The following is a 26421-nucleotide window of genomic DNA, read 5'->3' as shown; positions in this document are numbered from 1 at the left end:
TGTTGGAAAGCAACAGGCCAGGATTGCGTAATGTTGATGTTGGTATCTGTAGGTATTCTGGAGATTGTCTTGATTTATCTTTGGGGGAGGTGGGGTCAAATTAGATTCACTAAATAGGGTAGAACCCATGATTGGTAGATTGTACATACTTCATAGAATGAGTAGGTTAATGGCCCAAGTGGCTGTTTGTTGTTTCTTCTGTGCTTTAAATGTTTATGGTGCCATTGCTTTTGAAAACGATTGAATGTTGTTGTTAAATGGAAAAACTGGCAAGAATCTACCAAAATTCAGAGAGAATAATTACTTGAGTATTTTCCACACGTTCGTTATGTTGGGCACACAATTTGGATTAAGGAACATCAAAGGTGACTTTCAGATGAATTCAAGAATTATTGAGAATCTTTGTGTGGAAAGGAAAATATTTGATCCTGATACAGGTACTTGGATTAAACAGACTATCAAATGCTTCTGAGTTTCTTAAAAGAAACATTTTTTTAAAAATGGCAACCAAACATTTTGTAAACTCCACCATCTCTAATGGTACTGTTCAGGAGGCGGGGGCGGTGAGGGAGGTGGTGGGGAAGTGTGTTTCCGATCTGAAATGGGAGTGTTTTAATCAGAAAAGTGTGACTCTTATTTGTACTACACAGATATTTAAAATGTGATACCGTATATGCAAGACTTTAAATAGATTTGTATCCTTCTTGAAAATAACCAGTCAGTGAAATCACTTGTTAAGGTGCTATAGATTAATGACGTTTGTTCTGAACTGCATAGTGTGCTTGATTCCCATCTGTTTTTAATTATGTTAATTCTAAAAATGAGAAGACTGCAAAACTGATACAGACCATTAACGTTAGACTGTAAATGGAATTTTGTGTGTAAACATGGGTGTTTGCTAATTTGAACAGTTTTATATTATAAAACTATGAAATTGCATATCACACTTTTTCCCACAGAAAAGATTTGGTATTCAGTTATATTTCAAGATTGTGTTTTTAAAACATTGAATTTTAAAAAGCCACAGACTACAGACTCCGACAGCGTGGGGAGGGGCTTGGCATGTTAATTGTAAAGGTTGCCAACAACTGGGGACATTAAGCAATTTATTATTTCATCTCAGCTGACATAAAGACATCCACACCTATTATGGTGGGGGTGATTCTATTCATGTGAGCCCAGCACGAGGTGTCTGCTGAGAATATCTCTTACGAGAGCGGGTAGTTAGTCGGTTGACCGGCCTACTGGTGAATCACTGAACGAGAACGGAGTCGGAGGCACAGCCCTTCCATTTCCTGTGCACGCAAAGTGAGAGACTTATGGGTAGTCAGTTAATCGGGATCAGGAAAAGTTTAAGTGAGCTACAAATGTGGTGTATTTCTATTGTTCATGAGGGTTCTGTACTTGTATCAAAGTGAGATTTGATTACAACTGTATGTTCACTTGCTGTATGTAAAATAAAGTGGCTTAATGATGGCCTTAATGATGGCCTTGTCTATCTCTGTAACCTTCTCCAGCCCTATAACCCTCCGAGATCTCTGTGCTCCTCCAATTCTGGCCTCTTACATAGCCCCCCTTTTCATCGATCCACCATTGGCGGCCGTGCCTTCAGTTGCCTTGGTCCTAAACTTTGGAATTCCCTCCCTAAACCTCTCTGCACCTCTCCTCTCCTTTTAAGACACTCATTAAAACCTACCTCTTCTGACCAAACTTTTGGTCACCTGTCCTAATATATCTCTACGTGGCTCGGTGTCAAATTTTGTCTGATAATGTTCTTGTGAAGCACCTTGGGATGTTTTTGGGACCATTTTTCTACATTAACGGTGCTATATAAGTGCAAGTTGTTTTCAATCTGCTTCCAGGAAGATTGGAGAATCACACTAGGTGGAACAGGGGACATATTTGGAACTCCTGAATAATTTCATGAAGTGATTGTCTACTTGTACCCCCTTCCCCCATTTTTGGAGGACCACTGAAATGCCTTTGGTTAAGTCTGCAGCAACAAGAACAACTTGCATTTTTATAGAGCCGTTAACGTGAGTCTGCAGCCTATAATGCTGTCATAAAATGGAAGAGTGTGGAAAGTGGAGAAAAAGGGTCAAAAAGCAGAGGGAGGAGAAATCCATTTTATAATGTATATTGCACACTTCCTATCTGCACACTTATTTTCCGTGTCTCACTTTTCAATCTTTGGTACTGCTGTGTATACTTGCATTATACTTAACTTTCAATTCTCCCAACACCAGGCGCTCCTCCAAGCTGTTTCCTAGTTCTGCTTGTCTAGGTGGCACTGTAGGTAAATCTTTAATTAAATTTTATTCCCTGGGCCAAATAACTGCAAGTAGGATTTTAAATTTAATTTGCCTGTCCCATTCACCCCAGGCCGACCTTGATGTCCTTTTCTCCACCGACATTTGGCTGTGATTCTGCTGCTTCCCATGCTGCCCCTCAAGTCGCCCTCCATCCTTTCCTGATCCCCTTGGGCCTTGGATGTGCGGGCTCACCCGTTGGCAATGTCGTCTGCCTGCCCTCATCCCGTGATCCGCCTAATCATTGGTTCCCTGACACTAACCTGAGAATAGGCAGTTTATTTATACCTAATGCTTATAATAGTGAGGGGGGCTAGAGAGAGGGCAGTGGAGAAGAAGGAAGAGCAGCGTATGGCGAGTGAGGCAAGGAGAGAGCAGGGGCCTGGTCTGGGGTGATTGTTGATGCGCTAATAAGTCAAGTCAAAATAAAGTAATGCTTTGCAGAGTTAATGTAATTGTTAACTTTTTAAATGTGTTGTCAACGAGGCTTATGTGGTGCTCAGGCTATTAAAGATGGATATGTTTTTTAAAAAATAAATAAATAAATTGAAGGCCTATATAATACAGGCTAGTTTGCTTCTGCGTTATTCTGGGAAAAGCCATGTGCTTGGTAGATGGTTTTCCTGAAATGATAAATATCTTTTGTGTGAGCGTGTTCGATATCTGTTTGATTCCACAATGCTTATTTTCAAGTTACAGTATCATCTAGTCCATTGGCATTGTGCATGGTGATAAAAGTGCATGATGAATATTATAAGCAACTTATTTATTTATCTGTTTCAGGTTGGGAAAGAAACTGTACAGACGACTGAAGACCAGGTCATGAAGAGGGATATGCCACCAGCCTTCATCAAGTGAGTGTTGGGTTACATTTACTCAAAATAGGCTTATGATGCTCATCCATAATTTCAGTTGTACCAAGCAATGATCTTATTAATGGGTCTGGTACTTGTAATAGTTTTAATCATGTTGGATCCATATTGGGGAAAGGTTGTGGATTTTTCCAAGAGTAATTTGTATTCAGTTTCATTTATTTCCCAGACTCCTTTCTCTACCCCTTTTTTTCCCCCCCTTCACCACCTTCCATTATGTAACTTGATATTGGGAGAGTCGAATAGTTTGTCCAGATCCACTGCTTTGTCAACAGCTGTCCACGTATACTTAAGAGATGTGCCTGATTTGTGTTCACTCATGAGAACATAAGAAATAGGAGCAGGGGTAGGCCATTCAGCCCCTCGAGCCTGTCCCGCCATTCTATAAGATCATGGCTGAGCTGATCTTGGCCTCAACGCCGCTTTCCCGCCCACTCCCCATAACCCTTGACTCCCCTGTAGCTCAAATATCTGTCAATCTCCGCCTTGAATATATTCAATGACTCCGCCTCCACAGCTCTCTGGGGTAGAGAATTCCAAAGATTCACGACCCTCAGAGAAGAAATTCCTCCTCATCTCCGTTTTAAATGGGCGACCCCTTATCCTGAAACTGTGCCGTCTAGTTCTAGATTCCCCCACAAGGGGAAACATCCTCCCTGCATCTACCCTGTCAAGTCCCCTCAGAATCTTGTATATTTCAATAAGATCACCTCTCATTCTTCTAAACTGTATAGGCCCAACCTTTCTTCATAAGACAACCCCTTCATCTTGGGATTTAACCTAGTGAACCTTCTCTGAACTGTCTCCAATGCAAGTATAGGTGAGAGAGGAGTATAAGGAGACCAAAACTTCACGCAGTACTCCAGGTGTGATCACACCAGCACCTTGTATAGTTGTATCAAGACTTCCCTACTTTTATACTCCATCCCCCTTGCAATAAAGGAAAACACTCCATTTTCCTTCCTAATTACTAGCTGTACCTGCATGCTAATTTTGTGTTTCATGTACGAGGACCCCCAGATCCCTTTTGTACTGCAGCATTATGTAGTCTCTCTCCATCTAAATAATCATTTGTTTTTTTATTTTTCCTACCAAGTGGATAACCTCACATTTTCCCACATTCTACTCCATCTGCCAATTTTTTGCCCACTCACCTTATCGATATCCCTTTGCAGACTCTTTGTGTCCGCCTCACAACTTGCTTTCCCACCTATCTTTGTATCATCAGCAAATTTGGCTACAATACACACGGTCCCTTCATCCAAGTCATTAATATAGATTGTAAATAGTTGAGACCCCAGCACTGATCCCTGTGGCACCCCATTAGTTACAGTTTGCCAACTGGAAAATGACCCATTTATCCCAACTGTTTTCTGTTAGTTAGCCAATCCTCTATCCATGCTAATATATTACCCTCAACCCCGTGAGCTCTTATCTTGTGCAGTAACCTTTTATGTGGCACCTTATCGAATGCCTTCTGGAAATCCAAATACACTACATCTACTGGTTCCCCTTGATCCACCCTGCTCATTACATCCTCAAAGAACTCCAGTAAATTTGTCAAACACGATTTCTCTTTCATACAATCAAGCAGAGTCAACATGGTTTTATTATGATTTTCTAAATGTCCTGTTATTACTTCCTTAATGGATGCCAGCATTTTCCCAATGACAGATGTTAGGCTAACTGGCCTATAGTTTCCTGTTCTTTGCTTCCCTCCTTTTCCAGAATCCAGGGAAATTTGATAGATTACAACCAACGCATCCACTATCTCTGCAGCCACTTCTTTTAAGACCCTAGGATGTAGGCCATCAGGTCCAGGGGATTTGTCAACCTTTAGTCCCATTAGTTTGCCTAGTACTTTTTCTCTCGTGATGGTCATTGTTTTAAGTTCCTCCCTCCCTATAGCCCCTTGATTATCAATTATTATTGGGATGCTTTTAGTGTCTTCTACCGTGAAGACCGATACAAAAATTTGTTCAAAGTCTCTGCCATTTCCCTGTTTCCCATTATTAATTTTCCAGTCCCATCCTCTAAGGGACCAATATTTACTTTAGCTACTCTCTTCCCTTTTATATACCTGTAAAAGCTTTTACTGTCTTTTTAAAAATATTTTTTGCTAGTTTACTTCCATAATCTATCTTCTCCCTCTTTATTTTTTTAGTCATCCTTTGCTGGTTTCTAAAAAATTCCTAATCCTCTGGCCTACCACTAATCTTCACAACGTTGTATGCCTTTTCTTTCAATTTGATACCATCCTTAACTTCCTTAGTTAGCCACGGATGGTTCATCCTTCTCGTAGAGTCTTTCTTTCTCACTGGAATAAATCTTTGAGAGTTATGAAATATCTCCTTCAATGTCTTGCCCTTGAATCTATTTTCCCAGTCTACTTTAGCCAACTTTGTCTTCATACCTTTGTAATTGCCTTTATTTAAGTTTAGGACACTAGTTTCAGACCCAAGTTTCTCACCCTCAAACTGAATTTGAAATTCTATCATGTTATGGTTCCCTAGAGGATCCTTTACTATGAGATAATTAATTAATCCGGTCTCATTACACATTACCAGATCTAAAATAGCCTTCTCCCTGGTTGGTTCTACAGCGTATTATTCTAAGAAACCATCCCGAATACATTCCATGAACTTGTCCTCAATGCTACCCTTGCCAGTTTGATTTGTCCAGTCTATATGTAGATTAAAATCGCCCATGATAATCGCAGTACCTTTCTTACAAGCCCCTAGTATTTCTTGATTTATACTTTGTCCTACAGTGTAGCTACTGTTAGGGGGCATATAGACTACTCCCACTAGTGACTTCTTTCCCTTACTACCCAAACTGATTCTACGTCTTGATCATCTGAGCTTCGTGACTGCTAACCCACAGTCAACAGTAAGACTTCTGCACCACGCCTGACCACATAGATGGTGACCTGACACTTGACCTGCAAAATGTTTTTGGTTTTTTTGACTTCTCAAAAGCTTTAATAGAATCTGAAGCATGCTATTTGATAGTCTCAAGTTCACCTTGGTAAATCTAAATTGTGTATTACTTTTTCAACTGCCTTTGTCCAAAAACAACTTGCACTTATTTAGTGCCTTTTAACACCAGAAGACATCCCAAGATGCTCCTTGGCAAAGTGGAAACTGAACAAGAGTTAAGTGACCAAAGGTGGGATTGAAGGGATGTATATCGAGGGTTTTTGAAGATGTGGAGCAAGGCGGTCGTGTGTAGCAAGAGAAATCCAGAAGTTGGGGATAGGCCAGGTGAAATTTCTACCATGGTGGTGGAGAGAGGGGAAGAGAAACTTGCTGTAGTCCATAGTTTGATGAGAAGAGGGTGTAGATAACGACACAGAGCTGGAGAGGTTCCATAGATCGGTTGGGGCAAAGCCATTGCGACATTTGTAGACCAGGACGCTAATTTTGAAATCTAAGTGCTGGGCATTTAACTCGTGGAAGGTGTAGAGGTCATGTGTGATGGATGAGTGGGACTTGGTATGTACAGCATGTGAGTGTCAAGTTTGGATGTGTGGCAGTTTGTATAGGATGCAACTAGGGAGGCTGCCTATGAGAGGGAACAGGACAATTTAACCAGAAGGAAATACATTTTCTTGCAACCATATCGGACAGTGGTGGGACACGGCTTGCTGATGATCAGAGTTGTTGTACTTCCTCCATGAGGAGGTGAATTGCCGGCTGATGATGTTTTTAGACTGGGTATTGTGCAATGAGAAGGGACTTATCAGCAATCTTCTTGTACGAGGCCCCTTGGGTCAGAGCGATCATAATATGATCGAGCTCTCAGTCGAGATGGAGAGTGAGGAAATTGAATCAGAGACTAAGGTCCAGAACTTAAATAAAGGGAATTACGAGGGTATGAGACGGGAATTGGGTAAGATTGATTGGGTGGTGTTTCTGGGGGGATTGACAGTGGATAGACAATGGCAAGCATTCAAAGATAGAATGGAAGAGTTCCAGAACATGTTTATACCGGTTTGGCATAAAAATAAACCTAAAAAGGTGACTCAACCGTGGATAACGAGGGAAATTAGGGACAGCATAAAATCAAAAAAAAGGGCATATCAACTGGCAAAAAAAAGCACCAGACCGGAAGATTGGGGGCAGTACAGGATACAGCAAAAGAGGACAAAGGGATTAATCAGGAAGGGGAAAATAGAATACGAAAGTAAACTTGCAGCAAACATAAAGACAGACTGCAAAAGCTTTTATCGGTATATCAGGAGGAAAAGACTGGTAAAATCCCAAGTCGGTCCCTTGCAGTCCGATTCGGGAGAATATATAATGGAGAATAAGGAAATGGCAGACCAATTAAACTCATACTTTGGTTCTGTATTCACAAAGGAGGACACAAATAACCTCCCAGGAATATCGGCAAACATAGGGACTAATGAGAGGGAGGAGCTGACAGAAATTAGTATCTCTAGGGATATGGTGTTGGGTAAGTTGAGGGGACTGAAGGCCGACAAATCCCCGGGGCCTGATAAACTACATCCTAGGGTACTTAAGGAGGTGGCCCTGGAGATAGCAGATGCTCTAAGGATCATCTTCCGGAACTCCATTGACTCGGGAACAGTACCCGTGGATTGGAGGGTAGCTAATGTTACCCCAATATTTAAAAAGGGGGGTAGAGAGAAAGCAGGGAATTATAGACCAGTAAGCCTTACATCGGTTGTGGGCAAAATGCTAGAGTCCATTATTAAGGATAAAATAGCGGAGCACTTGACAAATGGGGAAAGGATCGGACAGAGTCAACATGGATTTACAAAGGGTAAATCGTGTTTGACTAATCTGCTGGAATTTTTTGAGGAAGTAACTGGTAAAATAGATGGGGGAGAGCCAGTGGATGTGGTGTACCTTGACTTCCAGAAAGCCTTCGATAAGGTTCCACACAAAAGATTATCATGCAAAATTAAGGCTCATGGAATTGGGGGCAAAGTATTAACGTGGATAGAGAACTGGCTGGCGGATAGAAAACAGAGAGTTGGAATAAACGGCTCGTTTTCGGAGTGGCAGGCAGTGACCAGCGGGGTGCCGCAAGGATCTGTCCTGGGACCCCAGCTGTTCACAATATATATAAATGATCTGGATCAGGGAATTGGATGCAATATTTCCAAATTCGCTGACGACACTAAACTAGGAGGAGGGGTGGGGCTCTGATGAGGATGTCAGGAGGCTACAGTGCGATTTGGACAGGTTGGGGGAATGGGCGGATACGTGGCAGATGCACTATAATGTGGATAAATGCGAGGTTATCCACTTTGGGGGTAAAAACAGGAGGGTAGATTATTATCTAAATGGCAATAGATTGGGAGATGGGGAAGTGCAGAGGGACCTGGGTGTTCTTGTGCACCAGTCACTGAAGGAGAGCATGCAGGTGCAACAGGCGATTAAGAAGGCAAATGGTATGTTGGCCTTCATATCAAGGGGGTTCGAGTATAGGAATAGGGATACCTTACTACAGCTGTACAAGGTGCTGGTGAGACCGCATCTGGAGTATTGTGTACAGTTTTGGTCGCCCCATCTGCGGAAGGATGTTCTTGCCATGGAAAGAGTGCAACGGCGATTCACCAGGCTGATACCTGGAATGGCGGGAATGACCTACGAAGAGAGATTAAATAGTTTGGGCTTGTACTCACTGGAGTTTAGAAGATTGAGAGGGGATCTCATCGAAACATATAAAATTATGGCAGGCCTGGACAGGCTGAATTCAGAGAGAATGTTTCCAATGGCCGGGGAGCACAGAACCAGGGGCCACAGTCAAAAAATAGCGGGCAAATCATTTAAAACAGAGATGAGGAAGAATTTCTTCACTCAAAGAGTGGTGAGCCTGTGGAATTCCCTGCCACAGAGGGCTGTGAAGGCTAATTCAATAAATATTTTCAAGAGAGAATTGGATATATTTCTGAAGGCTAAGGGGATTAAGGGTTACGGAGAAAAGGCGGGGACGGGGTACTGAACTGGTAAGATCAGCCATGATCTCATTGAATGGCGGAGCAGGCTCGAAGGGCCGAATGGCCTACTCCTGTTCCTATCTCTATGTTTCTATCTCCCAGTGCCTGCCAGAAAAATGGCGCTGAAGGCTTGGGAGTAGCTCTTGTGCTCACTCATTAGGAGGAGTCAAACCTTCTTTAATTTAATTGATTTTTTTTTAGTGTGTGGGTTTTATTTTAGGACATCCTACCCAACCTCATTCAATCCTACCTGCTTCCAAATCAGTTGAAGTGTGATGGATGTTGTAGTGAGCTTTAACGCTGTACCACATTGTGTTTGGCAGATTGGGTGTGATTGATCAGAATTTCAGCTGCACTTTGCTCAACCTGTTCACATTTAAAATAGAAGTGCTACAACACTTAGGGTGCGATCTTGCCAGCCCTGGGGAGGCGGGAGGCGGGTTTGGAGGTGGGACTGCTGGCAAAATGGCAGAATCTGGGGGCGGGTGCCCATCCCGCCCCAACCCGCCTCCGTGCCATCTTTCCGGGAGAGGGGTAGCCGACCCGCGCCGGGTCCCATCTCCTGGAGGCGGTAAGGGGATTGCAGCCACTTAACTGCCAGTTAACAGGCAGATAAGAGGATTATCCCCATTTTGCCCACGCAGGTGCGGGCTTCCCGAAAGCTGTGAACCCCGCCAGGGTCAGCGAGGGGAGCAGTGGGTCTGCGGGAGTTGCAGGGGTCCAAAAGTGCGCTGTGAAGGTAAGTGATGGGTGCAAGTGTGGAGAGGTAAGTATGTGAGGTGAGTGGAAAGTGACACAAAATGTTTACTTACCTTTGTTTCTTCCTGCAGGCTTCAAACGTTGGGGATGCGGAGAGTCTCGTATCTCACCGGCAGAGATGACAGATGGCTGCTGCATTCTCCAACAACCATCTAATTTCTGCTCACAAAAGAGGTTTGATGAGTCTTGAATACAAGAACTCATCAAACAACATAGGATGTCAGTGTTTGACAGCTTCACAGAGCTGTCAAACGATGACAATTCATAAACGTCATACGCTGACGTTCACTGTAACCGGCTTCCCCTTAATTGGCCTGCTAAGCCCGCTGGGCAGGCTTAACAAGGTCAATCAAGGAAAAATAGCGTGGGTTGGCCAGAAGTCGATGGAGGCGGGACTAAAACTACAAGTGGGAGTCCCGCCTCCATAATTTGAATCTTATTTTTGAATTGACAGTATTCTAATGTCAACAGCATAGCTATAATTTTCTCTACATTTTATGGCACGGTGGCTTAAAATGCAGTGTTCTGTCACTGATCATTAGCTCCCACCAAATCTGCGACTCCTCAGTTTCACTGAGCAGTGAAGATTGTTGGGAGCCAAAGCTCAGTGAAGTAATATTATGCATTTTGTGTCTCCGCCTTTGATGTACCAAGTAGATTGTGACTTCAGTTGGGAGGTCTGTCATTCTGTGGAATGTTAGAAGTTGTTTTGTTTAGCATTCAGGCCAGTATTTGGTACGTGATGATAAGGCTGTTATAAGGCTGAATCCTGAAGTTTGGCCTTCAAGATCACATTTCGTATCTACTTTGGAGTTCATAAAACCAAATGTTTCAAAATGATTGAAAAGCCTGCTGTGATGGCAGTTGGAGTAGCTGTCTATGGAACTTGATGCTATTACAGCTTCAGTTTATATTTTGTATTTTGGACTTTTTTTTTGAAGTCATGTGCTTATTATGCCCCAAACCACAATAAAAAAAAAAACATTTTGTGGGGTGGGGTGGAGGAATTAACCAATAAATATTCTCATTAGTTACCCATTTAGTTAGCTGGGAGCTTTTCAATTGAAACTTCATTTTAATGTTATGTTTTCCAAAATGTTACTGATTTTGTCTTCTACATGACTGATCTCCAGGTTCTTGTTAATGAAAATTTTAAGAAATCTTCAAGTATTATCTTTCTTGAGATATTTCAGACCAACCCTATACAATTGAAGAAGCAGGTGCTGAACAAAACATGTAACTTGTTGTACTTGGGCTGAAAGAAAGACTTGCATTTATATAGCGCTTTTCATGACCACCAGACATCCCAAAGCGCTTTACAGCTAATGAAGTACTTTTAAAGTGTAGTCACTGTTGTAATATAGGAAACATGGCAGCCAAGTTGCGCACAGCAAGCTCCCACAAACAGCAATGTGATAATGATGAAATAATCTGTTTGTGATGTTAATTGGGGGATAAATATTGGCCAGGACACCAGGGAGAACGTCGTTGCTCTTGTTCGAAATAGTCCCATTGGATCTTTTACGTCCACCTGAGGGAGCAGACAGGGCCTCAGTTTAATGTCTCATCCGCAAGACAGCACCTCTGACAATGCAGCACTCCCTCAGCACTGCACTAGAGTGTCAGCCTGGATTATTTTTTTTGTGCTCCAGTCTCTGGAGTGGGTCTTGAATCCACAACCTTCTGACTCCGAGGCAAGGGTGTGCTACCCACTGAGCCACGGCTGACACTCTTGAGTTCAATTTTTTTTCCAATATGGTCATCAATTGCTGATAACCTGATGCGATTATGTGAACAGAGAAAACAACCAAGTTAGTTATCATGATTACTTAGTAAGTGATGTTTGCACAGACCTTTTCTGTGCAATACCTAGTTAACCATTGTTGAACAAGATTTATGCATGTTAAGGTTGAATTTCAAATCCGTTTTGAAGCAGTTTTTATGCTAAGTTTAGAACTTTATTGTAGAAAGCAGTGTTTGGAGCATGTACACATTTTGGTCCTATTGTATAAAATTATTAATTTCATTATTCGCTAAAGTAGCAAATAACTTTTTAAAAAAATGTTTGATTGTACCCATGTGCTCAGTTGTCTAATGGATGGTGGGCATTAGGATTGTGTAGTACTGAATAATCCAAGCAGGCCAAATTAGATAATCTGTTCGTGATTGCAACAAAAATAGCGCATTGTTAAATGTTCAGTTTGTGGCGCAGCAGCCATTGAATGCTAACGTTATCGGGAGTGATAGACATTGAGGGCAGAACATCATCATTGCACTGACATTTTTGTTTTGTTTTTAAATTCTGTATCTGGCTTTCTGGAAGTTAAAAATGGGTAGCTACATGAGCTCCCGAGTTTCAGAATCCTGGATCTAGCCATAGGATGTAAAGAACAATATAAGGATTTGAAACTCTGGTGGACCATGTGGCAATTAACATGTAATGGTAAGTTTCTGAAGATCTGTTGTCTCTGTGGTAAGCCATGTAAAATTATGTCTTGGAGTCCAAAAGAGAGACTGTATAATTGAGTCTGTGTAAAACATCTCTGCCTCCAAGACATTTGTGTAATGATGGCTGCTGTTTCATTTTACTGGGCACCACTGAGCAGAGAAAGGTATCTGGTACTGTGCCAGCTCCTTGGTATTATGCCAGGTTCTCAGAGTAAGATCTGGCATTTGAGATTGGCTGGTGTTTAAAAATTGCTGGAGTGAGTTCTCAGCTGTTGCATGAATCTGTTCTTAGCCTGGTGGCTTTTCCTAATGGCTCCCTTCGCTGTGTGCATTTGCTGACCCAGCGCAGCTAGCAGAGGAATTTTGTTTACATTATAAGGGATTGTTGCCTCAAAGGGCAACTCAACGGCTGATAAGTGGTGCAAAAATTCCCCCAAAATGGCACCTTGTAGCAATTCAGTGTTTGAGTGTATTGTACAGTTTGTAGTTCATTTTGTGTGTGAAGAGGAATGCATAAATACTCTGGCTATCATTTCAGGGCACCCCCATAGAACATCTATAATTTCTACCATCCGTGGTGATGTGTTTGACTGACTTGCTTTCAAACTGATTGGAACTTTCAAACTGATTGGAACTGTCATTTTATTAAATCTGAGTCTTCTGCAGTTCTTGCTGACTATTTTAAAACCTACCTTAAGGCTGGCACAAAAGCTGATCAAATACATGGGGAGCTGATGCCATACCAAGAAAATGGAACTTTGTAGTCAAGTAGTTGGCGTTGGTATGATTTTTACCTATTAAAATATTTTAAAATATATCTTTCTCTTTTGGAGCCTTGTGATATCAATTTTGTTCCGTAAACAGCAGAGTGAACTAGTTGGGGGTGATGTCAGCTAAAAGCCTCTAACGGTAGTCTTCCTGACCTCGCATGTTCAGAGCCAAATCATAGGTTTTGTTATTTATGTTATGTCCATCTGTAAAATGACCATTAGTGTATTAATTGAGCATTTTTCTTAATCATACACAGGGTTGAAAATGCCTGTACTAAATTGATCCAGGCCGCACAGATGCTGAAAGACAATCCATATGCTGTACCTGCACGTGATTACCTCATTGATGGTTCCAGAGGCATTCTTTCTGGAACTTCAGACTTGCTCTTGACATTTGATGAAGCAGAGGTATTTATTTATGAAAACTAGTTTTGCTCTTGTACATAATGTACAGTATATGACTTTTGTTGAGTCTCTGTGTAACTATGCCATAGGTTTAAATGCTATGTGTCGCTTTCAACATTTTTAGATTTTTGTCTTTTTAAAAACACTTCTTGTTCCCAGGTCCGTAAAATTATTCGTGTCTGCAAAGGCATCTTGGAATATCTCACAGTTGCTGAAGTGGTAGAAATTATGGAGGATTTGGTGACCTACACTAAAAACTTGGGTCCAGGTTAGGAATTCCATTTTCTTGAAGTCAAGTTATTTGTAAAGCAACACCTGCAAATTAAATTACTCTAAGAAACTTTGAGGAATGCTTTATTTTAAGGAGGTAAAGTTGTGACTTACGGGCATAGAGGAAATGTTTATGCTGCAAAACCAAAACCTCAAGTTATCCCATAACTTCCCGTTGTTATCATTAACACCAGATGCATAAATGTGCACTGCAGCTGAACCTTGAGTTGGTTACCAACGACGCCTTTCACGATTTGTAACATTGGAAACCTAATTACAGGATTTATATTTTAGTACAGCCAATGTTCACAATACAGGTACATGTATTGCATCATTTAGAGTGTTTAGTGTATCGTAATTACACAAGAACAACTTGTATAGTATGTACTGTCTAAATATGACTCTCATTTCTGTTTTAACGTGCTGCCATTGTTGCTTCTCTTCCCTTCTTTCACTCACACCTCCAATTAAGGAATGACTAAAATGGCTAAGATGATTGATGAAAGACAACAGGAACTGACTCATCAAGAGCACAGGGTTATGCTGGTGAATTCCATGAACACAGTGAAAGAGCTTCTTCCTGTACTCATTTCAGGTAAATAAATGTTTTCTTCAGTTTGATAATAACAGAAGAAATAGGAGCAGGAGTAGGCCAATCGGTCCCTCGAGCCTGCTCCACCATTCAATAAGATCATGGCTGATCTGATCCTAACCTCAAATCTTCTATCACTCTCCATCCACCCGAACCCATGTGATCTCCCGGGAGAGGCGAAAAACCAGATAAAGACCCAATGGCCAATTTGGGAGAAAAAAATCTGGGAAATTCCTCTCCGACCCATCTAGGCGATCGAAACTCGTCCAGGAGATCACTCTGTCCCTATATTTTCTACAGTACTTACCTTCTGTAAAGGCGATCTCCACCCCAGCCAGGAACAGGAATAAAACCATCTCCTGAAATCTAACACAGAATTAGAACACAGTAGGAGCAGAACCAGGCTACACGGCCCCTGGGCCCACTCCACTACCCACCGGGCCATGACCATTCCGAACCTAGACTCATGTCCAATTTCCTGCCCGCTCCCCGTAACCCTTAATTCCCTTTACTTCTAGGAAACTATCTATTTCTGTTTTAAATTTATTTAATGATGTAGTTTCCACAGCTTTCTGGGGCAGCAAATTCCACAAACCCACCACTCTCTGAGTGAAGAAGTTTCTCCTCATCTCAGTTTTGAAAGAGCAGCCCCTTATTTTAAGATTATGCCCCCTAGTTCTAGTTTCACCCTTCATTGGGAACATCCTCACCACATCCACCCGATCAAGCCCCTTCACAATCTTATGTTTCAATAAGATCGCCTCTCATTCTTCTGAACTCCAATGAGTAGAGTCCCAATCTACTCAACCTCTCCTCATATGACCACCCCCTCATCCCCGGGATTAACTGAGTGAACCTTCTTTGTACTGACTCGAGAGCAAGTATGTCTTTTCTTAAGTATGGACACCAAAACTGTATGCAGTATTCCAGGTACGGTCTCACCAATACCTTGTACAACTGCAGCAACACCTCCCTGTTTTTATATTCCATCCCCCTAGCAATAAAAGCCAACATTCCATTGGCCGCCTTGATCACTTGCTGCACCTGCATACTAACTTTTTTGAGTTTCGTGCACCAGGACCCCCAGATCCCTTTGTACTACAGTACTTTCCAGTTTCTTGCCATTAAGATAATAACTTGCTCAATGATTTTTCCTGCCAAAGTGCATAACCTCACACTTTCCAGTATTGTATTCCATCTGTCAAATCTCTGCCCACTTACTTAGCCTGTCTATGTCCCTTTGCAGGTTTTTTTTGTCCTCCTCACTCACTACTTTCCGTCCCATCTTTGTATCATCTGCAAACTTTGATATGTTACACTCGGTCCCCTCCTCCAAATCGTTAATATAGATTGTAAAGAGTTGGAGACCCAGCACTGACCCCTGCGGAACACCACTAGTTACTGGTTGCCAGTCTGAGAACGAACCATTTATCCCAACTCTCTGCTTTCTGTTAGAGAGCCAATCCTCCACCCACGCCAGAATATTACCCCCAATCCCGTGATTTTTTTATCTTGAGCAATAATCTTTTGTGTGGCACCTTGTCAAATGCCTTTTGGAAATCGAAATACACTACGTCCACTGGTTCCCCTTTATCCACCCTGTATGTTACTTCCTCAAAAAACTCAAGCAAATTTGTCAAACATGACTTCCCCTTCATGAAACCATGCTGAGTTTGTCCAATTAAATTATGTTTATCCAAATGTCCCGTTACTGTCTCCTTAATAATGGACTCTAACATTTTACCAACCACAGATGTTAGGCTAACAGGTCTATAGTTTCCAGCCTTCTGCCTACTACCCTTTTTAAATAAGGGTGTTATATTAGCAGTTTTCCAATCTGCCGGGACCTTTGCTGAATCCAGGGAGTTTTGGAAAATTATTACCAATGCATCCACAATCCCTACCGCCACTTCCCTCAAGACCCTAGGATGCAAGCCATCAGGTCCAGGGGATTTATTCGCCTTGAGTCCCATTATTTTACCAAGTACCACTTCCTTAGTGATTTTAATTGTATTTAGCTCCTCCCCCCCCCCCCCCCCCCCCCAGAGCCCCCTGTTTGTCCAGTGTTGGGATATTCTTAGTGTCCTCTACCGTAAAGACTGATACAAAATAATTGTTCAGCGTTTTTGCCATCTCCATGTTTCCCACCATTAATTTCCTGGTCTCATCCTCTAAGGGACCAACATTTACTTTAGCCACCCTTTTTCTATTTATATAACTATAGAAACTTTTGCTGTCTGTTTTTATATTTTTTTGCTAATTTACTTTCATAATCTATCTTCCCTTTCTTAATCAATCTTTTAGTTATTTTTTGCTGTCTTTTAAAGACTTCCCAATTTTCTATCCTCCCACTAGATTTGGCTACCTTATATGCCCTTGTTTTTAGTCGGATACTATCCTTAATTACTTTACTTAGCCACAGATGGCTATCTTTTCTTTTACACCCTTTTTTCCCTCAGTGGAATATATATTTTTTGGAAGTTGTAAAATAACTCCTTAAATGTACACCACTGATCATGTACCGTCTTACCCTTTAATCTATTTTCCTAGTCCACTCTAATCAATTCCGCTCTGATACCTTCATAGTCTCCTTTATTCAAGCTCAGCACGTTTATTTGAGATCCAACCTTCTCGCCCTCTAATTGAATATGGAATTCAACCATGTTATGGTCACTCATTCCAAGGGGATCCTTTACTAGGATATTTTTAATTAATCCTGTCTCATTACACAGGACCAAATCTAAGGTTGCTTGCCCCCTGGTCGGTTCAGTTACATACTGCTCAAGAAACCCATCCCTAATACACTCAATGAACTCATCCTCAAGGCTGCTCTGCCCAATTTGATTTGTCCAGTTAATATGATAATTAAAATCCCCCATAATTATAGCTGTTCCCTTATTACAAGCCTCAACTATTTCCTGATTAATACTCCATCCAACAGAGTTGCAACTGTTCGGAGGCCTATAGACTACACCCACTAGTGTTTTTTTCCCCTTATTATTCCTTATCTCCACCCAAACTGTTTCACTATCCTGCTCCTTTGACCCAATATCATTTCTCTATTATAGTGATTCCTTCCTTTATTAACATAGCCAAATGCCTGGCGTTGTCTTTGAATTAGACTTTCTGACTGTCAGACTCCATCAGTATGAATAGATTGTGAAAATACTGATCAGTTGTGATATTTTGTGCTCCCTATCCCTTCTTTGTAGCCTTCAATCCCCTTTGTAGCCTTCAATTTTGCTTATTAGTCATAATTCGAATCCATATTTCTATGGTGTTGACTTAGTTAAATTTGTATTCAACCGAAATACAGGTCTTGCTTGGATAAATTGCCTTTAGAACTATAAGTTGCATTGCTCTGCCCTGATATAACTTGTGTTTATTAACTTAAAGTTTCTGTTTTTTGCATTCAGAATGGAGTTAAATTTTGTTCAAAGATTGCACCCATTTGGTTTGATTTTCATGAAGGTACTTCATTAGCATGGGAGTCACAAACCCAGAGAAGATGGAAGAATATCAATGAATAAATAGAAAGCCATAACTATAGGTTACAATATATGGAAGATGACAATGAAAGTAATATACAGGTGTCAGATAAGTTTAATTGAGTACCTTTAGCATCTTTCATTTCCTATGGATAATCAGTACTGTGTAGGGAATTGAGAAGCACTAAATCGTGCAGAAAACACTCTACCTGGAAATTCAGTGTTGCCACAATTGTTGAATCAAAGTGGTTCGCTGATGATGGAGATGAAAACAAACATTGCAAGTGCTCAAAATACAGAGCAGGCTCATCAGCATAGTTCAGAAAAATAGAAGGAACTGGTTAATATTTTGGGTGAAGACCCTTTTGGAACATTCTGAAATATTAAGCTGACTTTTCTCTCCCTCACACACTAATGACCTGCTGTGTCTTTTCAGTATTACCTGATGTGAAATATAGCTGTGTTATCAACTTATCAAAAACTGGTTAAGTAGCAACTGAAATCAAGGCTGTATTCAATTGCTGTATCGTACTGTTATGGTACAAAGAGTATGTACAAGTGTGTGGTTGTGGTAATACTCATTGACATATAGCTTTAAGTGCCACGCTTTTACATTTTCATTTTGCAGCTATTAAGATTTTTGTAACAACGAAACAGTTCAAAAGCCAAGGAGTGGAAGAAGCTCTAAAGAACCGTAATTTCACGGTGGAAAAGATGAGTACTGAAATCAATGAGATCATTCGTGTGTTGCAGCTAACATCCTGGGATGAGGATGCTTGGGCTAGTAAGGTAGGCCTGAGAATCTTGGTAGGATATGCAAGTGCTGTGGAAGAAATTGGTGCTGAAGCTTTCATTTACTTCTCTATTGAAGTGTAATAAATTGTTCTTGAACAGTTTTCTTAACAGGACAGTCATTGGCTGGTATAACAACAGAAAATGCTGGAAAAACTCAGCAGGTCAGGCAACATCCGTGGAGAGAAATTTGAGTTGACGTTTCGGGTTTGACCCTTCTTCAAAACTGGAGAGAAAAGGAACTAGATCGAAGGCAGGGCTGCGATTGGACAAAAGAATAAAAGAACCAAAAGAAGTAAAAGAGATTAGAAGCTAGACGAGATGGTAATAGGCTGGGATTAGGTGTAAAGTGTACTGGCAGGGCAAAAGATAGCTGCCAGGTGTGAGAGAGAAACAAAAGGAAAGGGGGGGGGGGAGGAAAGGAGTGGAAAAATATAAGTAAAAATGAAATAGGGGCCGAGGTTATGATCTGAAATTGTTGAACTCGATATTGAGACCGGAAGGCTGCAGAGTGCCTAATCGGAAGATGAGGTGCTGTTCCTCGAGTTTACGTTGAGCTTCCGTGGAACAGTACAAGAGGCCAAGGACGGTGAGGTCCGAGTGGGAATGGAGCGGTGAATTGAAATGACAGGCGACCGGAAGCTCGGGGTCACCCTTACGGACTGAACGGAGGTGTTCCGCAAAGCGGTCACCCAATCTGCGTTTGGTCTCCCCAATGTAGAGGAGACCGCATCGTGAGCAGCGAATACAGCATACTAGATTGCGAGAAGTACAAGTAAATCGCTGTTTCACCTGGAAGGGGTGTTTGGGGCCCTGGACAGTGGGGAGGGGGGAGGTATAGGGGCAGGTGTTACATCTCCTCCGCTTGCACGGGAAGGTGCCAGGCGAAGGGGAAGGGCTGTTTGGGGTGATAGAGGAGTGGACTAGGGTGTCTCGGAGAGAGCGGTCCCTGCGGAATGCTGAAAGGGGAGGGGAGGGGAAGATACGTTTGGTGGTGGGATCACTTTGGAGGTAGCGGAAATGCCGGAGGATGATCCGTTGAATGTGGAGGCTGGTGGGGTGAAAGGTGAGGACAAGGGGAACCCTATCGTGGTTCCGGGAGGGAGGGGCAGGGGTGAGGGCAGAGGTGCGGGAGATAGAACTGACACGGTCGAGGGCAGTGTCAACCACGGTAGAGGGGAATCCTCGGTTGCGGAAAAAGGAAGACATGTCTGAAGCACTGGTGTGGAAGGTGGCATCGTCGGAGCAGATTTGGCGGAGGCGGAGAAACTGGGAGAATGGAATAGAGTCCTTACAGGAAGCGGGGTGGGAGGAAGTGTAGTCCAGGTAGCTGTGGGAGTCAGTGGGCTTGTAGTAAATATTGGTCGATAACCTATCCCCAGAGATGGAGACGGAGAAGTCGAGGAAGGGAAGGGAAGAGTCAGAGATGGACCATGTGAAGGTGAGGGAAGGGTGGAAATTGGAGGCAAAGTGAATGAAATTGTCAAGTTCGGGGCGAGAGCAGGAAACGGCACCGATACAGTCATCAATGTATCGGAAAAAGAGGTGAGGGAGGGGACCCGAGTAGGACTGGAACAAAGATTGTTCCACATAGCCCACGAAAAGGCAGGCATAGCTAGGACCCATGCGGGTACCCATGGCAACACCTTCGATTTGGAGGAAATGAGTGGAGTTAAAGGAGAAGTTGTTCAATGTGAGAACAAGTTCAGCCAGGCGGAGGAGGGTCGTGGTGGATGGGGACTGGTCGGGCCTCTGTTCAAGGAAGAAGCGGAGTGCCCTCAGGCCATCCGGGTGGCGGATGGAGGTGTAGAGGGATTGTACGTCCATGGTGAAAAGGAAGCGGTTGGGGCCAGGAAACTGGAAACCGTTAAAGTGGCGGAGGGCGTCCGAAGAGTCGCGGATGTAGGTGGGAAGAGACTGGACAAGGGGAGAAAAGATAGAGTCAAGATAGGAAGAGATAAGTTCCGTAGGGCAAGAACAGGCTGAAACGATGGGTCTACCAGGGCAGTCCTGTTTGTGGATCTTGGGAAGGAGGTAGAAGCGGGCTGTGCGGGGTTGGGGAACTATGAGGTTGGTGGCAGCGGGGGGAAGATCTCCAGAGGAGATGAGGTCAGTGACAGTCTTGGAAACGGTGGTTTGATGTTCGGTAGTGGGGTCATGGTCCAGGTGGAGGTTGGAGGAGGTGTCGGAGAGTTGGCGTTCAGCTTCCGCTAGGTAGAGGTCAGTACGCCAAACAACAACAGCACCACCCTTGTCAGCGGGTTTAATGACAATGTCAGGGTTGGATCTAAGAGAATGGAGTGCTGCAAGTTCAGAGGGAGGTAGGTTGGAGTGAGTGAGGGGAGCAGAGAAATGGAGACGGCCGATGTCACGTTGGCAGTTAGCGATGAAAAGATCTAGAGAGGGTAAGAGGCCAGGGGGAGGGGTCCAGGTAGAATGGGAATTCTGCAAGCGGGAGAAAGGGTCAGTTGTGCGGGGGGAAGACTCCTGGCCGTTCAGTCCGTAAGGGTGACCCCGAGCTTCCGGTCGCCTGTCATTTCAATTCACCGCTCCATTCCCACTCGGACCTCACCGTCCTTGGCCTCTTGTACTGTTCCACGGAAGCTCAACGTAAACTCGAGGAACAGCACCTCATCTTCCGATTAGGCACTCTGCAGCCTTCCGGTCTCAATATCGAGTTCAACAATTTCAGATCATAACCTCGGCCCCTATTTCATTTTTACTTATATTTTTCCACTCCTTTCCTCCCCCCCCCCCCCCCCCCCTTTCCTTTTGTTTCTCTCTCACACCTGGCAGCTATCTTTTGCCCTGCCAGTACACTTTACACCTAATCCCAGCCTATTACCATCTCGTCTAGCTTCTAATCTCTTTTACTTCTTTTGGTTCTTTTATTCTTTTGTCCGATCGCAGCCCTGCCTTCGATCTAGTTCCTTTTCTCTCCAGTTTTGAAGAAGGGTCAAACCCGAAACGTCAACTCAAATTTCTCTCCACGGATGTTGCCTGACCACCTGAGTTTTTCCAGCATTTTCTGTTGTTATTTTGGATTTCCAACATCTGCAGTATTTTGCTATCGTACTAGTCATTGGCTGGTTCTGGTTATATGTACATAGCTACATTTGTGTGTTTGCAGTGTATGATCTTCCTGTAGTGTTTTTTTCTTCCATTTTTCACTGTTTTCACTTCTTGGATCTTGGTTCATTACAATTCCTGTTTTTATTATTTATTTCATTGGGCCACAGATGGTAGATCGTTTTTGAATCTTGCTTACTCACTTGGTATGCTGGGACATAGGAGAAATCAGGATTAAATCTCAATTTCCATCTTAAAATACCAAATAGAATACCAATCCGTCATTTGATATTGGCAGGAGTAATATTTTTGTTTCCTGCGCGCTGATGTATAATGGAATTCTCTTGCCTGCTATGTGTATGTGTGTGTCTCCACAAAAGTAAAGTGCCTGCCTCAAGACAGGATGATGTTTTCCTTCTCTTTTGTTATGCATCAGCCAGCTGGTCCAAAAAGGAATGTGCAAATATAAATTTGGCAAGTAGCCAGATATGCTTATTACGTTTTTATCTTTGTCATAAGTGTTACTGAAACAAAGTTACAAATCTCTCAAAAACCTTGTTTGTAAACTATCTGCTGTATTTTGTGGTCAAAATGTTACATGTTTTAAAAGTTTTCTTTTGCACTTTTTTTCTTCTTTGTGACCATTACAAGCATCTTATTTTTACTTTCTTCCTTGTTTCTTCTCCGTTCTCCCTTGTAGAAGGTAAGCTCACTTTTGTTTTTCTCCGTTTTTCTGCTGAAGCATGTCCTGAACAAACGCTGTTTACCGCCTTGGTGTGTGATGCAGTTTGCTTCAAATAACGTTATGGCTAGCACATGCTGAACACTGTTTGTAAAATTCAACTTGCCGTTAGGTCACCTGTCTGGGGCTTTTTAACCACAAATCTCCTATGATTTGAACATGCCTCTTCGAGCTTTGAGAATAGAACAGATTATAACATGATCTCTAAAATGACATTGAATAAAGTTCTTTTCCAGCAAAAGTCAGGGTGAGGCATGGCTGGAGGGGGAAGAAAGCTTGTTCATAATCTCCACTAGGATCAGACATAAATTTCAATATCATGAAAACTATTTTCAGGACTTAAATTGAATAACATTTACAGGAAACTTTGTGCTATCCGGCACCGACGGGACCGAGCTGCTGCCGTTCCCTCAAAACTGCCGGACACTCCAGAGTTAATGTTGAAACATACGGAGATTTTCATCTCCGTATGAATCAACAAACCCTGCCAACAGCCTCTAAACAGTCGGCAAGCGTCTCTGTAACGTCTCTAGCTGAAGCTGTTGCTTAGCTACAGACCTTAGAGCTTGACTGTTCAAAAAAAGCAAAGAAAAGAAACGAAAAGAATAAAAAACGGCTCCTGATTTTTGCCGGTGGCTCGAGCTTGCCGGACGGTTCGCCTCTGGATAACTCAAAAGTTTCCTGTATCAAGAATCAGCTCTCCTTACTGGTTGGTGACATGCACAACCTGGTGTGGTATTGAGCCACATTGGACCAGTAAGGTCTTCAGTCTGTGCTGAGCTTGTTGATCTAAGCTAGGGTTGTTTTATAGGTGCCGCAGTTGGCATTGATGTCTCCAGGCTTCCCAAGCTTGTTGGGAGGAAAATTACACAACGTTCCTGCTCTTGGTCAAGTGACGACTCCTGGAAATGTGCTCAAGACCATGTCTGGTGAGAACAGGACTGGATTGTACTTTGGTGTGACGCCTCCTACTGTTGGCCAGTGGGAGCAAGCAGGCTGGTCAAGCATGCACATGGAGAATGGTCTCTTCAGTGATTGAATACTGTTGGTGCCAAAAAGATACCTTGGTATGGTTCGCACCTTAAACCGAGAAGGTGAGGGGGCGGGGCGGGGGGGGAAGTGGTCCCTCATCGTAAACTTCAGGCAGTTTTTTTTTATTCGTTAATGGGATGTGGGCATCGCTGGCAAGGCCAGCATTTATTGCCCATCCCTAATTGCCCTTGAGAAGGTGGTGGTGAGCCGCCGCCTTGAACCGCTGCAGTCCGTGTGGTGAAGGTACTCCCACAGTGCTGTTGGGGAGTGAGTTCCAGGATTTTGACCCAGCGATGATAAAGGAATGGCGATATACTTCCAAGTCAGGATGGTGTGTGACTTGGAGGGGAACTTGGAGGTGGTGGTGTTCCCATGCGCCTGCTGACCTTGTCCTTCTAGGTGGAAGAGGTCGCGGGTTTGGGAGGTGCTGCTGAAAGAGCCTTGGTGAGTTGCTGCAGTGCATCTTGTAGATGTACACATTGCAGCCACGGTACGCCGGTGGTGGAGGGAGTGAATGTTTAAGATGGTGGATGAGGTGTCAATCAAGCGCGCTGCTTTGTCCTGGATGGTGTCAAACTTCTTGTGTTGTTGGAGCTGCACTCATCCAGGCAAGTGGAGAGTATTCCATCACACTCCTTACTTGTGCCTTGTAGATGATGGAAAGGCTTAATGTGTGTTTGCAGTACAGTGGAAGACCAGTCATCAGAGGCTAATTACTCTTGCTGTGTATCTGGTCAACACTATTGTATTTTTACTTCAGTATCATTTTCATAGAATCATAGAATGAAACCGTGCGGATGGAGGCCATTTGGCCCATCGTTCCTGTGCAGAGCTTTGAAAGAGCTATCCAATTAGTCCCACCGCCCTGCTCTTTCCCCATAGCCCTGGAAATTTTTCCACTTCAACTATTTATCCAATTCCCTTTTGAAAGGTACTATTGAATCTGCTTCCAACCATCCTTTTTCAGGCAGTGCATTCTAGATCATTATAACTCATTGCAAAAAAAAAAAATTTTCTTCATGTCGCCTCTCGTTCTTTTGCCAATTACCTGAAATCTCTGTCCTCTGGTTACTGACCCTTCTGCCACTGGAAATGGTTCCTTTTTTGCCCCATCAAAACTTCATGATTTTGAACTCCTCCTTAGAGCAGCGAAGGTCAAGAGAACAACTCCAGTCTCTCCACATAACTGAAGTCCCTAATCCCTGGTACTATTCTAGGAAATCACCTCTGCACCCTCTCCAAGACCTTGACATCCTTCCTAAAGTATGGTGCCCAGAATTGGACACAATACTCCAGCTGGGGTCTAACCAGTGTTTAGAAAAGTTTAGCATAACTTCCTTGTTTTTGTACCCTATGCTTCTATTTATAAAGCCAAGGATCTTGTATGCCTTTTTAACAGCTTTCTCAACTTGTCTTGCCACCTTCAAAGACTTGTGTACGTACACTCCTGGGTCTTTCTGTTCCTGCACCACCTTTAAAATTATACCAATTAGTTTATATTGCCTCTCCTCATTCTTCCTACCAAAATGAATCACTACACTTCTGCGTTAAATTTCATCTGCCATGTGTCTGCTCATTTCACCAGTCTGTCAAGCCTCCTGAAGTCTATTACTGTCTCTCGCTGTTTACTACATTTTCGAGTTTCATGTCGTAGGCACACCGTGAAATAATGCCCCATATACCCAAGACCAGGTCATTAATAGATATCCAATACCGACTCCCGGTGACACACCACTGCACACTCCTGTAACATTTGCATACTGAATTATCATTGGCCCGCAGGCATCTGTAAGGACTGCTATTTGTTTAGAAGACCCAGGGGGTCCTGACTCCATCTTGTCCACACGGTGCTGTATTGATTGAGAAAGCTTACAGACCTGATGCTTCATTAAAAGAGTTTAAACTGTAATATTCCGCTGTCCTGCAATTTATTATTTTTGTACAAAGTGTGCAAAACAAGACATGGTGTCAGAACAGGGATTTGAAATGGACATCGTTGGAGCTCCCTTACCTCGAATGAATTGGGAATCTTTGAACTTACCTAGAGAATGGAGCAAGTTCAAGCAACACGTGGAGTTGATGTTTTCGGGTCCACTGAAAAGCAAAGGGGAGGAAGAAAGATGCAGCTACCTACTCCTGTGGATCGAAGTAAAAGGGAGAGACATTTTTAACACATGGTCTCTCACCGCGGATGAAGCAAAGGTACTGAAAAATTATTTTGACCATTTTGAAGCATATGTGATGCCCAAGACAAATACGATATTCGCTAGGTACAAGTTTCAGGAGAAAGTACAAGGAGCTAGTGAGTCGTTTGAACAGTTCGTGACTGAGTTAAAACTGCTGGTAAAAGACTGTGCATATGCAGATAAAGATGAGATGGTCAGAGACCGCATCGTGTTTGGAATACATTCAGCTAAAGTGAGAGAAACTTTTGAATGTTGGGTTCGGGCTAACGCTGGACAAAGCTATGGACATAGCTAGATTGCACGAGATAGCCCAAGCACAGTTGAAAACCATAACCGGCGCCACGAGCAGCTCGAGTGAACAGACAGTGCACGCAGTTAATAGACACACACCAAAGAACACTGCCCAGAGAGCGTGTTTCAGAACAGAAAGAACAACGAGAGTTCTAAAAATGGGCGACACAGACATAAAACGCTTCAAAAACTGTGGATATTGTGGAAACAACTGGCATGGAGAAAAGGAGTACTGCCCTACCAAAGGAAGGCAATGTACTAAATGTGGTAAACGGAACCACTTTGCTAAAGTTTGCAAGACTGTTTTCGGAAAAGCAGTACACACAGTGAGTAACAGCCAAATGCCAGATAGAGAGCCAAATGCAGTGGAACTGTTTATTGATTCTGTGTGACAGAAAAAACAGATTTCAGAGACTGAGCAAGCC

The 26421-nt window shown here is 42.9% G+C and overlaps 1 protein-coding gene across 3 annotated transcripts in view; it reads left to right on the top strand.

Annotated features, from left to right (window-relative positions):
* Nucleotides 1-26421, top strand: part of LOC147098593 (vinculin) — a 151878-nt gene that overhangs the window by 72519 nt on the left and 52938 nt on the right. For all 3 annotated transcript variants that reach the window (XM_085970451.1, XM_085970452.1, XM_085970453.1), the window contains exons 2-6: nt 3093-3163; nt 13387-13537; nt 13694-13802; nt 14277-14399; nt 18513-18673. In XM_085970451.1, coding sequence (XP_085826577.1) covers nt 3093-3163; nt 13387-13537; nt 13694-13802; nt 14277-14399; nt 18513-18673 — 615 coding nt within the window. The remainder of the gene's footprint in view (nt 1-3092; nt 3164-13386; nt 13538-13693; nt 13803-14276; nt 14400-18512; nt 18674-26421) is intronic.

This window comes from Somniosus microcephalus, chromosome 29, assembly GCF_052327205.1.
Source record: "Somniosus microcephalus isolate GS21.2 chromosome 29, FLI_Smic_1.0, whole genome shotgun sequence".
NCBI lineage: Eukaryota > Metazoa > Chordata > Chondrichthyes > Squaliformes > Somniosidae > Somniosus > Somniosus microcephalus.
Note: the sequence above shows the minus strand (reverse complement) of the source record. Positions and strands in the feature narration are given on the sequence as shown.